Below are 14,054 nucleotides of genomic sequence, written 5' to 3' on the forward strand. Positions count from 1 at the left end.
GTCATCGACCTCACGTTGTCTCCAGGGACACCCTCCATCACAAAGAAGCTTCCTGCCTTGCAGACTACCCAGCGCTCACCGCCGGCAGATGGTGTAACAGCTACAACAATGTCCGATCAGCCCGAGAAGGAAGACAAAGGGCTCACTCTCCCAGTGGCAAAGCTGCCAGATGATGCCGACACCGCCAGAGACACATGTCGCTTTGCTGGCACCAAGTGTCATATGGCAGGGACACGGATTCTAATATCACCGGGGCTTTTTGACAACTGCAAAGAAGCCAAGGCCCTGTTCGATAATCATGGGATCTATGGCACTGTCATGAATTTCGATGCATGGCTCAAATCAGAGAAAGCATGTGAGAATCATCAGACCCCGGTAAAGACTTATTTGTTGGTCGACAGTGGACGTCACGATGAGACCAAGGCCCTGCTTAAAAAGATCGAGGAGATACGAGGGGCCATTTCCGATCGCACCCGCATATGGATCGACGTCCATGACTGGCGCATGCTGAAATATGTTACGATCAAGGAAGATGACAATGTCACGCCAAAGTATTATGACGGGTGGCATGATCCGTGGAGGCGGTGGTACATCGGGATTGTTTGACTGTGGAGTCCGGAGATGACAGGCGGCCACAAGAGATATTCAATGACTCAAGTTCTGTTGCTGTTATTCTTGATTGTGAACGTGGCACGTCTATGACTTCTTGTCGTAAAGGTCACCGTAGCTTTCCTTGAGCCGCATGAACAGGTGCTCATCCGCAGTCATGACCTTGCTCGTGGCATACGGGTTCGCACTCAGCGCTCCTCCGTCTGACGGCTTGAAATCCTTCACGCGCTCGCTAGGAACCGGCTCGAGAGGTGCCGTCCCGACAGGGTGGCAGAAGTAGGCAATGGAATATCTCGGCCCCGCGCTCGTCTCCCCTGCAACCCCAACGGTTCCCTCGGTGGGAAAGACGACCCTGTGGAGCGTGCTCCGGAACAGCCCGTTGGTCCAGTAAGACAGTAGGTCGCCGATGTTGATCAGCACCGGCGGGCTCGGGTCGTCCTCGGTTCCCGGCGGGCAGACGGGGACGGGCGCCCAGACGTCATCTTTGGTCAGGAGCTCGAGACCCGCCTGGCCGCGGAGGCGGAAGAGCAGGGTGATGGAGCCGTAGTCAGAGTGGGCACCGGCGCGGATGTCCGAGGCGGAGTGGGCGGTTGTGTCTGGGGGTGGGTAGCGGAGGAAGCGGAGGATGGAACTGGATGCTCCTTTGGCTGTGTTGTGTGCCGAGGAGAAGAAGTCATCGACCTAAGAGATACCGTGAGATCAGCTCAGTCTAGTCTTTGGAGGTGACTTACACCGAGGCCTAGACCAAGCAGGTAGAGGAGTTTCTGGCACAGATTATGACAAGAATCCGCAAAAGCACTGATCTGAGGCTCATGGGGGACCAGGTCGGATGGGAGCGGCTGCTGAGCTTTGCTATTGACGAACTCTCCAAAGTTGAAGGCTCTGGGGTTGTGTGTTAGTGAGTTCGAGATACTGTGTTGATGAATAGGGTAAGGCTCACTCTTTGAAGTCGCCGATCTACAAGTCCAATGTCAGTCCAACTTCGTGGAAATGAATGAGATGAAACACCAACTCACCTTCTGATTCTTAGGGTCCAGTGTCTCGGAGTGCATGCCTGACCAGCCACGATTGTTGGTCTGGATGGTGCATCTCTGCTTCTCTTCGACAGGGCACTCAAACGTCTTTTTGGTCTATACATCTTAGGCACGCGGGTTCTCTGTTTTTGAAAAGTCAATCTTACAAGTTCAAACGCTCCATCGATGTCGGCAGCGGAAATATCGCGACCTAGGTTACGAATGTAGATAAAGCCATGTTCCTCGGCGGCGTCGACCAGCTGCCGAGCAACATCTTTTTGGTCCACATCGGGCGCAGAGATGTCGATGACGGGGATTTTGGCGGCGTTGGTTGACATTCTTTGAGATGCTATTTGAAACGGCGTCCTATCTTTCAGAGGGAATTTCATGTGTGCTGTTGTTGAGTGGAGTGGATGTGCCGAGGTCCTGATGCGCCTTGATAGTGTGAAAGCGAAGCGAATGTTAAGGTAGGTCGTCATGTACGTGCGATTGTTACCGCAAACGAGTTGAAATAAATAAGAGGTAAGTGTCTGATTCAGAGAAAGAATAACGAATAGACTCTTATTCTCTGATCTTGTATCACTTTGAAGAGGGGCGTCATCACCCCGCCATGATAAGTACATGTCTCTATCTCGGTGTGTGTTCGGTGAGCCGATGGCCCGCTGAGGTCGCACCGCCACAAGCACGAAACATCAGCCACACTCACGAGGGCTTTGACTTTGGTGGTCGTGGTTACCATCCCCTGGCGGGCTGAGGTGTCCCGGTGGTGGTTAGGCAGGTACCGCCTGGTACTCCCCTGCGGCTGCTGCTGCTGCTGTAACTCGCCAAACTTTCCCGTCACGTCTTTCACCAGTTTCCACTGTCTCCCGTCCCCGAAGCTGAAGATATTCCAAAACCTCACTCAACCTCAACCAACTTGAAACCTCCAAAATCCCACCGAGAAGTAGCCTCGCTCTTCTACCTTCTCCCGCCTCGCCTGGTCTCTCACTATCAGAGGCCGCCCCCCCTCCGACGGCCCGCCTCGTGCTTTGCCCCCCTCCATCTTCCCTTTGGAGCTGCGCCGTCTCTTCCCATCCCAGCTACCCCCGTGGCTGCTCCTTTCAACCCCGCCATACGTATAACGACCTTTTCGTTGCCGCCAATTCTGCGGCCTTTGGCTCCCCCTCCGTCGGACGATCGACTCTCCATTCCTTAGAATTCCCCGGCCGCCGAATTACGACCCCGGGACCTCAAAGTACAAGGGCGCTTGAGTTGCTGCGAGTTGTTCGAGATGCCATGTGAGTTTCATCCTAGCGCACTTCGTGGCCTCGTTTCGCAAAGGGTCGGTCTGGTGTCGCTCGGCGCCGCGGAGCATGTGAGCTGTCATAGCTCCCCAAAAAGCTACGATTTCCGACCAGAAGAGCTTGCTATGGCCTATTTCGCATTTTGCGAGCTTATTTTGTTGTATGGAAAGCTGGCTAGGTTGTTTCAAGCTCAATTGCAGCTTCAGCCTTGTTGACGAGCTCCCCAACATGACTCCCAGGCCACGGCATGTGGTCGCGCTCTGTCGCCCGACCCTTTCGAAATGCCCGCACCGCTCAGGTTGATTGCTGCGGCAAGCGCTAACTCTTGAAATAGTTCTTGCTGAGGATACCTGGATCAACGACCAGGCTTCGTATGTCCTGATGCTATCCGCAACGCCCTCAACTCTGTCACTGACTGCATGTCATGTAGCACGCACGATATTTCCGAGCTCGAACAATGTGCCATCGCCGTTGATGCGACCTACTACCTCAGCCAGCTTCTCGACAATCCTCCTGCCCAAGAACCGCTCCTCCCCGCCCTTGGCGGTCTGACTGGCATCGAGTCGCACATTAACGAGAACCTCGACAACTGGGAGAAATTCCACATTGTCCCCTTCTTCGTCTTCGATGGCCAGTCCGTCACCGGCCAAGATGACCTTGCCTTGGACCGCGGCCTCAAGGCCAACAAGAAGACAGACCACGCATGGACCCTGTACTCTCAGACGGCAGCTGAGGAAGCTGTGACGACATTCGGCGCCAACCCAGGTGCGTCAAACATCTAGTTGCTCGAAGGATTGTATTAATATGGGGGAACCACAGGCGCATTCCGCATCCAAAACCTCTACCCTCTTCTCCAAGCAACCCTCAAGAACCGCGGCCTTCACTTCTTGGTCGCTCCCTTCAATGCGTGCGCCCAGGTTTGTAACCGCCTTATTCTCATCGAAACGTAAAGGTCCTAACGGCATGCAGCTTGCGCACTTTGAATTTATCGATTCGGACCAATGCTCTGGTGTCATGGGACCCCAGGAGCTCCTCCTGTATCCTATCAAGGATTCAGTGATTCGGAGCTTCGACTGGGAGGCCAAGACGGTCACGGCTATCTCCAAGAAGAAGGTCATGCGCAGCCTCACGCCTACCGCGAGTGAAACTAGGTTCATTGACTCGTTCCTCATGGCCGGCACATCGTTTCTGCCCGCGTTCCCAGCCCTTCTGGAGTCCTCGATGTACTCAGACTACAACATCTCGACTGCTGCTAACCTGTTGAGAACCTCGGAAAACAGCGTTGCCACCGCTTGCGCGAGCTTTAACGACATTCTGCAAAACAAGGACCCCGAGTGGCTCGACAAGTACCGCAAGGCAAGGATGGTGGTCAACCACTATGTCTACATTGCCGAGAACGGCGAGATTAAGGTCAATGACTACGAGCACCTGACCCACGATAGCCACGAGTACCTTGGGCTGCAGCTCCCAGCTGAAGTCTTTCACTATCTCAACACGGGCCTGATCGGGCCTCGCCTGCTCAACAACATCACTCATGGACAGCTCCTCATTCAGCCAACCCTGGACGGAGTTGTGTCAGACCAGTACAAGAACTTGGTGACTCAGAAGATTGTGCCTATTAAGGAGCAGGCGCTGTCTCTGCTGAGCTCCAGACTCTACCGAGGTCTCCAGCACAAGAATATCAAGGTGCGGGTCTGGTTTGACCCCAAGTATTCATACACGATCAACCATCGCTCTGGGGCTTCTCCTTCTCCTTCTCAACAAGCAGCCAGCTGGGATGTCAAGCTGGATGACATCCGCGAAATTTTCCCTGCCGACTTTGCTGGGCCTGTGTCTCTGGAGGTGTTGGCGCTCGCTAACCACGATTTCGTCAAGAAGACATTCCCCAAGGATCAGCGCATCAAAGGCATCGACAGCACAGAGATGGTGACGTCAGTTGCCATCTGGCGATTCCTTCATGTGAGGGGCTATGTTAACGAAGAGCACAAGCTGACGAAATGGGGAAATGCCCTGGCGACGACGTTACTTGCCCTCCAGGACGCCAACGAGAACCGTCCGCCAGTACCTGGGCTTGACGAGGCAGCCCTACTTGCGTTCGAGCTCATCCGATTCGGTCTCTTGAATGGAAAGCACATTGAGGGCCAGCCCGGACTTCCCAGGAGAGGTACAGATGAGGAGAAGGCGAGCCTTACGCTCATCAGTCAATGCGCATCCTTGTTGAAGCTGCGGCACCAGGTCTATGGGTACACTGGCCCTCTCAACAAGAGCCTGTTGACATTCCGAGCCTTGTCATCAACAGTGAGGGAGGCCGATCGGGATCTCATCGAGTCCATTGTGGCATCCATGTTCCTGTACGCGCAGTCGAAGCGTGACAGGGATGATCAGCTGGAAATCAGCCATAGGTAAGCAACCAAGTTTCTAGTGATGAGATGTAGCTAACATGTTCAAGACTGCCCTTCCTGTCAGAGCCCGATATCGGCCTCGGTATTGCCGTCCGGACTTTCTTCGACGATGATGAGGCGAGTGAGGACAAGGAGACGCGAGCGAAGCGCCTGCAAGAATTCCCGAAGACATTCGTACCATTCGCCGAGTCACTGACGGACGACTTCCGGATTGCATGTGACTTTGTGGATGCGATCAACAAGGGTGTACAGGTCCTGGATACGGAGACATTGCCGGCAGCGGACAAGGAGGCATGGGCCAAGGCGCAGGCCTACCTGGACGCCCGGCCATTCTAAGACAGACGACAAGACTCGAGGCATTTCTATCTATTGCACTACAAGCAGCATGTTAGATTTACGAAGAGAAGCAACGTATCGATACATATGGTCTTTCAGCATGGCTCTTTCGGGCACATCCAGGCTTGCAGACTTAGCGGCGTTGGAGCGGGCGGCATAAAAGTCAGGGGCAAAAAAAGTTATCAAATTAACAGAAGTGTCGAAGGAGTTGCCAGCGGGACAGGACTTGTGGGGATGGTTATTGGGGACGCCAGAGTCCACAAGCAGGCTACAGGCCGGGTGAGGCGGCTTCAATGGTTGGAAGAGGAGATGGCAATGGCTGTGGTGGTGGTTGAGGCACAGCCAGATGTGATGTGGCCAGGAGTCATCGACATAGTACTGACAGGAGCATTTGCATGCCATGACTCAATTGAAGTTGAAGAGACACTTTTTGTTACAACCACGATGTTCATTTGTTGTCTGTGATACTTGAGAAGAAGGAGATGTAAATTAATTAATGAGAAGGGTAGATAAGTATTATGTGTTTGGATCTAGGAGATGGTAAGAACCATGGGCCCAGCCACGGTGATCTCATCGGTCAAGACACCATCAATAGGTCCAGCACTGGCCAACGAGACATATGTAACGCCCGCGACCTCGTCTGGCACCTCACAGCCCTCAGCAGCGGTGAACTTGGTAAACTTGGTACCTCCGGGAATGATTCCTCCAGAGGTGAAAGCACAGTGAGTGGCACCAGCCGCCGCGTCCGAAGCCAGCTTGATGGGAGCTCCAATAGCAACAGCTTCGGCGGTCTGACCCTCGGCCATGGCGAGCTTGGGGAATGCCTCGAGGATAAGGTTGGAGCCTTCGGGGCACTCGACGATGAAGGGGGCAGCTAGGGAGAAGACGGCCTTAGGACCTAGAGGTGTATCCAGGGGTTGGGGAACGGCCTTGGCCTGAGAAAAGACTCGGATGGCTGTCTGGTGTCTGGCCTCGACGGTGAGGATAGCGCCAGCAACGCCAAGAACACCGGGATCCGAAAGAAGCGGTGCGGCTCCGAGATAGGCCGACACGCCGACGCTCTCGAGGATGGCGGCAGTAGCTACCATGAGAGCCGGGTCCTTGGTGGCTCCGGCAAAGTCGTACTTGCACGCCTGAACGGGCTGGAAGCCGGCCTGAGCAATGGCGCCCTGGAGGAGCACGACGTGAGACTCTTCAGTCTTGCCAATGGCCTTGAGGTCGCCGAGGGACTCTGCAGAGAGACCCAGGGGAGCAAAGTCGGCGTCTGAGAGTGTAGTAAAGCCTTCGCGGTAAAAGGTCTCTTCGAGATGCTCGAGGGTCAAGGCGCTAAAAGGTGTTAGCTGGTTATTAATAGGGATCAAGATGAAGTGTTTACTCACAATTGCAGAATGTCAAAGTCGTTGAGACCGAGCTTAGCCGCAGCTTCATTCTGCCTCTTGGACATGTCATGATAATGAAGCTGTCTCTCGCTGAGTCTGATACCAGCAGGACTTGCCAGAGCAGAGCCAGCAAAGAGGGCAAATATGGTAGCTTTGAGAGAAGGCATGATTCTTATAATCTTCCAAGGTCCTTTTTTTTTTTTTAATGTGTAAAAGGAGTGCGAAGGGCCAGCCAGCGGGTGAAAAGACAAATGGGTATCAGTATTAAGGTATCAAAAGAAACGAATAAATTTTAAGCAGGCCAGCGCTTATAGAGAGAGACTCTGGTGAGAATAGATGTGTAAAGGACTGTTTGAATCTCCAGACGAAAAAAAAAGGAAATTTGGACGAGGGCATCAGTGTCCTTTTCAACACCGAGTCTCAGGCACAGGGCCATAGTGTTTAGCTTGAACGGCTATAGCAAGCTCCGTGGTAAACAAGGGGGAGCGGCACCACTAGGATGCTTCACCAACGCCAAGTGAGATTCAGGGATCGGGAAGACTGAACAGCCGGGCCCTGGATCTTCGGGTGTTGACCATCTAGATTGTGAAACCGGGACAAGGAGAAAAACTCTGGATGAAAAGCCCTTTCTTGGGCTGACATCTCGAAACGGCGCCGACAGCTGCCGTTGCATTCAAAATCCTGGTTTCGGTCCGGCCTGTGCCGAAACGCATCTGACACAGTCGGGGTAGGACGTTGGGCTACATCCGCTCTGACTTTGCGGCGTCTAGTAGAGTTTAGCTTCAATTGTATCATTGTGACGGCTAAATGTACTTCTTCAATGCCCTTGAAAGCAAAATATTGGAATGGTTTGGGATTTGCGACTCGCGAGTTCATCTTGATCTCAAGCTGCGATAACCGAGTTGCATGGTTTTGAGACCCCCTCTCCCCCACGACAACTCTCCCCAATACCACCACCACCAATACCAGAATAAAGCCTTCACCCGTCTCTGAAGCAACCGACCGTGGCCTTGAATAGCGTCGGTAACCAAGCTTAACAAGCTTAAACCTGGCGGCAGCCGAAACCCTTCAAGACCAGCTACTGACTAGCCTAGTCTTTGTTAGCACCCAGTCTCCTACTGCAACCTACCCTTTCTCACCATGCGCTCGACCGAAACATACCAGCAAAGAATCGTCGTTAAGCGACGTCGCTATTATATCCGCTTATCGTTAGTATTATCCCCTCAACTGCTAGGTTACACCTCCAACCTGGCATTATACACCAAGATCAACAGTCACGTCAACTACCCCACAAAGCCCGTGAGTATACAGCTTCAAAACACACAACTCGTTTATCCCACTGAGTAAATCTGGAAATTACCTCCACTATCAACCATTTCGCTTCTCCTGGCCCAGCTAACACTACATACAGCCTTGCTTTCAAGTCCAACTTCCCCCTTCACTGTCTCCTACCGCTGGTAACCTATGCTTCCTCCCTCACAACGTCATATAGCTGCAATCCTTGCTTCGCAGCATTTAGGATTCAACATGTTCTGCTTGGCAGCTGCTCCACAGTCTTCCCATGCAATTCGCCAACTAACTACTTAACTTTTACTTCTTCCTTACAGAGCGTAGGGGTTCAGAGACCGGATCGTCAAGCAACTAGCATTTCAGTTAGCAACATCATCCCACATAACAGTCAAAGGGTCAAAAGGCAACTTACGGTGGGCTCTTGGTGAGATCCGTCTTCAGAATCACAGGCACTCTGGTCATCTCCGTCACATCCTGGATATAGTCGCCACCCTCCTCGCGGAGCGAGAACAGGCTGAGATACTTCTCCTTGTTGCTGAGGCGAGTCTCAACAGCATCCGTGACGGGCACCTTGGAATCAGATCGGGTGCGGTGAAGGTTACCAGCAGTCGACGACGATCGAGTCGGGGATCCAGGCACGCTCTGTGTTGGGCGCTCAGCCAGCGAAGCTCCAGCCATGGCCTCAGTCACATCGGACGTGTTGTCATCGTCATCATCAAAGAGGGCATCGACATCGTCAGTCGAGATGGTGCCGGTATCCGTCTGCTTACGGGTAGCCTCCTCGCGCTCCTTTCGGGCGCGCTCGGCCTCCTCAGCCTGTCGCTGCGCAGCCAGAGCGTTAGACGCTCGGAGCGACGCAGCAGCCTTGGGCCGCTCATCCTCGGGCACAAACGCCGAGCTGGGGACACCCTTCTCCCAGTACAGCTCGAGCACCCTCTTCTCCTTTCGGAACTCGGCCTTCTTCAGAGGAAGCTGATCACAGTGGACTCGCTTCTCGAAGCCCCATTCGGGGATGAGAACGTCAAAGGCCGACTCGTAGACACACAGGACGATACCTTCGGCAATGAGATCGCCGTTGACCTCCTGGCGCTTCTTGTCCATCGTACGGCAGGACTCGATGTGGACGCTCTGCTCCTGCGCGTTCTGAGCAGAGTCCTTCTTGGTGTTGCTAGACTCGGCGGTCTTGACAAGGTTCTCAAGATCGTCAGTAAACTCAATCTTGCCCTCAGAGAGGACCGCCTCGAGCTGGCGGTGCACGATGATGTCGGCATAGCGACGAGTGGGGTTTGTGAAATGAGTGTACAGGGGTAGGTTAAGGGAGTAGTGAGGCCACAGGTGCTTGCCAGTCTTGCCGGCAATGAAGTACTTGGCACGCTGCATCGACTTGACAAGCAGCGTCTCCATACCCTTTCGCAGGTCGGGATCGTCAACCTTGAAGAGGCTGTTCTGGAGCGCTCCGCTGCCGGACGAGTCGATGTCGTAGCCGAGCGCTGTCATGCGCTCAACAAAGGTCTGGAGTCGTCGTGGGTTAGGGGCCGACTGGCGTCGAAGGAGAGCCTTTTCAGGGAGTCCTTCGGCAAGACGCTGCGCCACGTAAGCATTGGCCTTGTGAACAAGCTCTTCCACGAGCTCGAGAGCCTGGGTCGAGTCAAACAAGTTGTCCTGGACAGGGTTGTTCTCGTCGTCAAGCTGCTGGAGCAGGCGGAGAGGAGCAATAGGTTCGCCACCAGCGCCGAGACGAGCCTCCCGGAACTTCTGGGCCACAGCGTTGAGGATCTGGATCGTGTTGACGGGCACGGTCGTGTTCTTGTACTCGGAGGGGTTGGTCAGGGCATCATCAATCTCCTGAAGAGAGAGCTTGCCGGCACTCTTGATGATGGATCGGCCGACCCAGCTGTCGCCTTCACCGACAGCTCCCGTGTGGGGGTTGACGCTGAACACAACACTGACAGTCAGGCGGTCCTGCTCAGGAGTCAAGGAGCAAACCTCGGTCGACAGCTTAGGAGGCAACAAGGCGCAGAATCGGTTCTTGAGCTGGACAGAGGTGCCTCGCTTCTTGGCCTCACGATCGACAAGCGAGTTAGGCTTGACGAAGTGGGCAATGTCGGCGACGTGAATACCGATGTCGATCTTGCCATCAGGGCGAGACTTGACGTGGACAGCATTGCCCAGCTCAGCGCCTCCGTTGTAATCAACGGTGAAGGTCGTCTCCTCGCGGTAGTCACGGCGCTCGGCAAGGGCAGCCTCCTCTTCCTTCTCCAGGGACCAATCCTGAAGACCGACGCTGCGGAGAACAGCATCAGAGAACTCGTCCGAAGAAAAGTTGTTGTCGCGCAGAAGAGCGTCAGTCTCAACCTTGAGGTCACCCATACGTCCAAGCTGCTCGACAAGGGTACCGAAGGGGTGCAGCGAAGTGATGGGCCAGCGCTTTATGCAGGCCACAAAAATTCGATCCGCATAATCCTGGTGCTTCTCAACAAAGTCGCGAGGCGCCTGCTCGGTGGGGATAGCGATGAGGGGGACACGCTTGTCCGTAGGCTTGAACCACACAATCTTGGGCTTCTCCTGCTGACGGGGCTCAGGGTGGCGAGCGTTGCCACCCTCACGGGCAGCCCTCTCAGCCTCCTGCTTCTCCTTGGTAGCCTGGCTGCTGGGTCGGAGAAGACCCAGGGTGCCAGAGAACATCTGACCAGCAACACGTTCAATGACAGCCACAACGTGACCAGCATACAGAGGCTTCTGCTCATCGTTGATTTCCTCCTCCTCAACAAGCAGAAGGCTCTGACCTTCGACCTCGACATCATCGTTCTTCTTCTGAGTCGGGCGCTGGCGCAGACTACCGCGACGACGAATGCCGCCCTCAGGGGGGTTACCCTCGTTGTTGTTACCAGAGTTCTGGTTGCCCTGGTTGGTAGATCCAGATCGGGTATCAGTGATATCCTTGCGCTTCTTCTTCTCTTCCTTCTCGCGCTTCTGGCCCCAGACTTCATCAACATCCAGAAGCTCGATCGCGACGAGATCACCCTCAAGAGCACGGTTTCGGTCCTTGCTACCGCAGATGAAGATGTCGGCATCGAGAAGACCATCCTGAGTAGTGACGTAGGCGTCGCTACGGTTCTTCTTGTTGACACGAAGGATACCAGACACGAGCTGGCCATCGCCGAGAAGGGCGGGAAGAGAGGCCTGGGGAAGGTAAGGAGTGAAAAGGGTCTTGCGCTGCTGCTGTTGCTGCTGGCCTCCGAGTTGGCCGGCATGCTGAGAGCCCTGAAGACCCATGAACTGCTGACCGTTCAGCTGAGCGGCCTGCAGAGCTTGCAGCTGGTTCAGCTGCATGGGGTTAAGCTGCTGCCCATACATCTGGGGCATCATCATCTGGTTAGGGAGCTGCATAACCTGGGGCTGGCCGGGGTTGTACTGGAAGGCCCCAATGCCAGAGACAGATTGGTTCATAGAACCACGAGGTCGGTGACCAGGCTGGAAACCCTGGTTCTGTCCAGCATTGCCCGACTGATCCTGGTTCTGGCCCTGGTTACGCCAGTTACCTTCAAAGTTGCGGGAGCCGGTACGGGTGTGGCCACTTCCGCGGCGCTGGAAATCGTTGCTGTCGACGTTCAGGCCACGGCCACCTCCACCACGGCCATTGACGGCCATGCTCTGGCTGCGGCCATGTCCACCGCGGCCGCCACGGTTGGAACCTTGGGCAACGGGGACCTCGAGAGTGGGCGGGGCGGCAGCGCCCTTGTTTTCTTCGTCGGGAGCAGGGGACGCGGGGAACGAGAAACCGGAGGTGGTTCGCTTCTGCTGGGCAATTTCAGCGGCCTTCTTAGCATCGGCGAGAGCCAGAGAGTGTCTCCTCTGGTGACCGCCTCCAGAACCACCTCCGCGGCCACCTCGGCCGCCAGCGTTCTCTCGTCCGTGACCCTGGGGGGCCTCGAAGTTTCCAAAGTTGGACCCAGCAGCGCCGGAGGACGGCGCGGGAGGAGGGCCCATTCCCATATTGGGCATTGCCGACTGATTACGGCGATGTGAGAGTGGCTGGGTAGGAGGAGCCATGTTCTGCTGCTGAGGCACTTGGTTGGGGAATTGGAAAGCAGCTTGCGACATATTGGGCATGGGCTGCAAAGGATTGAACGCACCGCCGGGGCCGAGAGGCTGTCCCGGGGGCATCATCCCCATGTTGACATATTGCTGATGAGTAGCCTGGATCTGCTGTTGCTGCTGCTGCAACAACTCAATCTGTTGCTGGATGGCGAGCTGTTCCACTGCAGGACCATGTTAGTACATCCATGACACATGGGGCTTTATGGGAACCAGCATCGACTGGTGTTGAAATGATAAGGCGGTGGACGCAGTAACTAAATGGCTTGCGCAGCCATGGGGAAATGAAGCTTGGATGACGCCACACGGTGACAACATCAGAATGATGGAGATGTGGACACGATAATGTATCATGAACTTACTTCCTGGGTTGGCAAACATGCTCACCAGAGGCGTCAGCTCAGAAGGACTCCGGCGATGCGCAATGTGCAGTCTGCGACCAGCAGGCCCAGGGACGCCGCCAACCTGGGGCTGCTGGGGAGGTTGCTGCTGCTGCTGAGGCTGCTGCGGGGGTTGTTGTTGCTGCTGCTGCTCCATGATGGGCAGTCAAAGCACGAAAGTGTAGATGGATGTAGCACGTCGAGGGTCAGGGGTGCGAGGCGGGATCAAGATACAACTTGGGTTTGAATCCGATATCGAGGAGCGTTGAGGCGGCCGGAGATGGGCGGCGGAACGAGGATCGTGACCTGGTAGACGACGGGCGACTGGTGAGGCGAATTGCGATGGCGGATGGCGATGGCACGGCGGGACACAGTTTTGCCCAAAAGGAGGGTAGACGAGCTTGCGCAGAGCCAAGGAGCGTGATTTGGAAAGGCGGCGATGAAGAGGCAGATGGTGAGACGACGAGAAGAGAAAGCCGGGATGGATGGAATGAATTCCAACTCCTGGCAAGAGGAAGAGAGACGTGGGTGAGTATGGAGGAGGAGGAGGGATGTGGGAGAGGAGGAGTTGGATGGATGGAGATGGTCTAGCTTGCTGGTGGAGAGTGGTGGGATACGGCTAAGTTTGTACCTTGTGCGGGCCACCTGCCACGGAAGGCACCTCGCGCACGTCTATTGGACAACAGGATTTTTGCTCTGGGAGGACTGAGCAGCTACAGTGGACAGGCTGCTGTTGCTGCTTCTGCAGTTGACCTCGTACCGGTCGAGGTGAGGTGGGCTCCAGCTCCAGGCTTAGCGGTCTCTCACTCAGTGCGATTTGTTAGGTAGGGGTTCATGGGGCAAATGAAGCCTCCATCCTAGGACCATCACCAACTTGGTGTCCGGGCTGCTGGACCGGGGAGGGACACCTAAATATGGGGTCGGCCGCAGGTCTAATGTGGCTATTAGTGGGCTTTCTTTAGAGGCACACACAGGGCCCCTAGCACGCTGCGACTTGACCAAGCCTGCACTGACGCCGGCTTGCTCCGCTAATAGCGGAGGTGCTATCTTCTAGGGGCCCATGGGCTGGATGCAGCCATGGACGATACCCGCAAGGGCCTACGCAGTAGTGCGAACAAGAGGTCGGCCAGCACGGTTGCAATGGAGACAGAGTCAACAGAGAGACATCAATCATCAATCACCGCCTGTTCGACTCTGTACAAGTCCACGTAAGCGTGCCCTCCCGTCGACTGGTCTTCCCGGGCGGCATTGGCCCATTTAGCTC

The 14,054-nt window shown here is 55.1% G+C and overlaps 4 protein-coding genes across 4 annotated transcripts; 1 reads left to right on the forward strand and 3 right to left on the reverse strand.

Annotated features, from left to right (window-relative positions):
* Nucleotides 1-696: 696 nt before the first annotated feature.
* On the reverse strand, nucleotides 697-2,011 carry LRP88_06167 (uncharacterized protein; the record flags this gene model as incomplete). Its single annotated transcript, XM_083242707.1, has 5 exons — nucleotides 697-1,290; nucleotides 1,341-1,491; nucleotides 1,550-1,566; nucleotides 1,626-1,739; nucleotides 1,790-2,011. The coding sequence occupies 5 exons, from the start codon at nucleotides 2,009-2,011 to the stop codon at nucleotides 697-699; spliced, it is 1,098 nt and encodes a 365-aa protein (XP_083101643.1).
* An 881-nt stretch (nucleotides 2,012-2,892) lies between these two features.
* Nucleotides 2,893-5,643, forward strand: LRP88_06168 (MKT1 family protein; the record flags this gene model as incomplete). The annotated part of the gene is made up of 6 exons (XM_083242708.1): nucleotides 2,893-2,899; nucleotides 3,240-3,276; nucleotides 3,336-3,670; nucleotides 3,725-3,822; nucleotides 3,875-5,307; nucleotides 5,355-5,643. The coding sequence occupies 6 exons, from the start codon at nucleotides 2,893-2,895 to the stop codon at nucleotides 5,641-5,643; spliced, it is 2,199 nt and encodes a 732-aa protein (XP_083101644.1).
* A 530-nt stretch (nucleotides 5,644-6,173) lies between these two features.
* On the reverse strand, nucleotides 6,174-7,189 carry LRP88_06169 (ferritin-like domain-containing protein; the record flags this gene model as incomplete). The annotated part of the gene is made up of 2 exons (XM_083242709.1): nucleotides 6,174-6,969; nucleotides 7,023-7,189. 2 exons carry the CDS (start codon nucleotides 7,187-7,189, stop codon nucleotides 6,174-6,176), a joined length of 963 nt encoding a protein of 320 aa, XP_083101645.1.
* Nucleotides 7,190-8,623: 1,434 nt separating this feature from the next.
* On the reverse strand, nucleotides 8,624-12,947 carry LRP88_06170 (mRNA-binding translational repressor SSD1; the record flags this gene model as incomplete). Its single annotated transcript, XM_083242710.1, has 3 exons — nucleotides 8,624-8,663; nucleotides 8,725-12,574; nucleotides 12,773-12,947. 3 exons carry the CDS (start codon nucleotides 12,945-12,947, stop codon nucleotides 8,624-8,626), a joined length of 4,065 nt encoding a protein of 1,354 aa, XP_083101646.1.
* Nucleotides 12,948-14,054: the final 1,107 nt, after the last annotated feature.

Source organism: Fusarium phalaenopsidis (genome assembly GCF_050370095.1).
Source record: "Fusarium phalaenopsidis strain FUZ10S chromosome Unknown contig_32296, whole genome shotgun sequence".
Lineage (NCBI taxonomy): Eukaryota > Fungi > Ascomycota > Sordariomycetes > Hypocreales > Nectriaceae > Fusarium > Fusarium phalaenopsidis.